Source organism: Penaeus monodon, chromosome 33, assembly GCF_015228065.2.
Source record: "Penaeus monodon isolate SGIC_2016 chromosome 33, NSTDA_Pmon_1, whole genome shotgun sequence".
NCBI lineage: Eukaryota > Metazoa > Arthropoda > Malacostraca > Decapoda > Penaeidae > Penaeus > Penaeus monodon.
Genome location: NC_051418.1, coordinates 33,331,163 through 33,331,495, shown reverse-complemented (window position 1 = coordinate 33,331,495; position 333 = coordinate 33,331,163). Strand labels below are relative to the sequence as shown.

At 52.9% G+C, this 333-nt stretch overlaps 1 protein-coding gene across 1 annotated transcript in view; it reads left to right on the top strand.

Annotated features, from left to right (window-relative positions):
• LOC119593929 (glutathione peroxidase 2-like) overlaps window positions 1–275 on the top strand; it is a gene marked incomplete in the record, with an annotated part of 14,571 nt that extends 14,296 nt beyond the window's left edge. The window contains 1 exon segment of the mRNA XM_037942947.1: window positions 98–275. Within this exon segment, the coding sequence (XP_037798875.1) occupies window positions 98–209 (112 nt within the window).
• Window positions 276–333: the final 58 nt, after the last annotated feature.

Sequence of the window (333 nt, the reverse complement as noted above, 5' to 3'; positions counted from 1 at the left end):
ACCTCCCTCTCACACTGAAAACACAACTACAGTATACCATACAAATCCACTGTACTAAGGCATCTAACGCGCTCTGTTCCCTCGCCTCCTCCTCCAGATACAGCAGAAGGTTCGAGACAAAGACCATCGCCGAGGACATCACGAAGCTCCTGGTGTGGCCGAAGACACCGGTTCCCGTTAACAGCAGCGCCTTCCGTGACCTGCCCTAACGAGGTCAAAGGGCAGGGCTAAACAAGAAGAACCAGAGGATGTGGACTAGTTTTCATTCCTTTTCTCCGTTTGGATATGTTTGTCTGTTTGTTTGTCCGGCTTGGGGGGGGGGGGGGTGCTGTC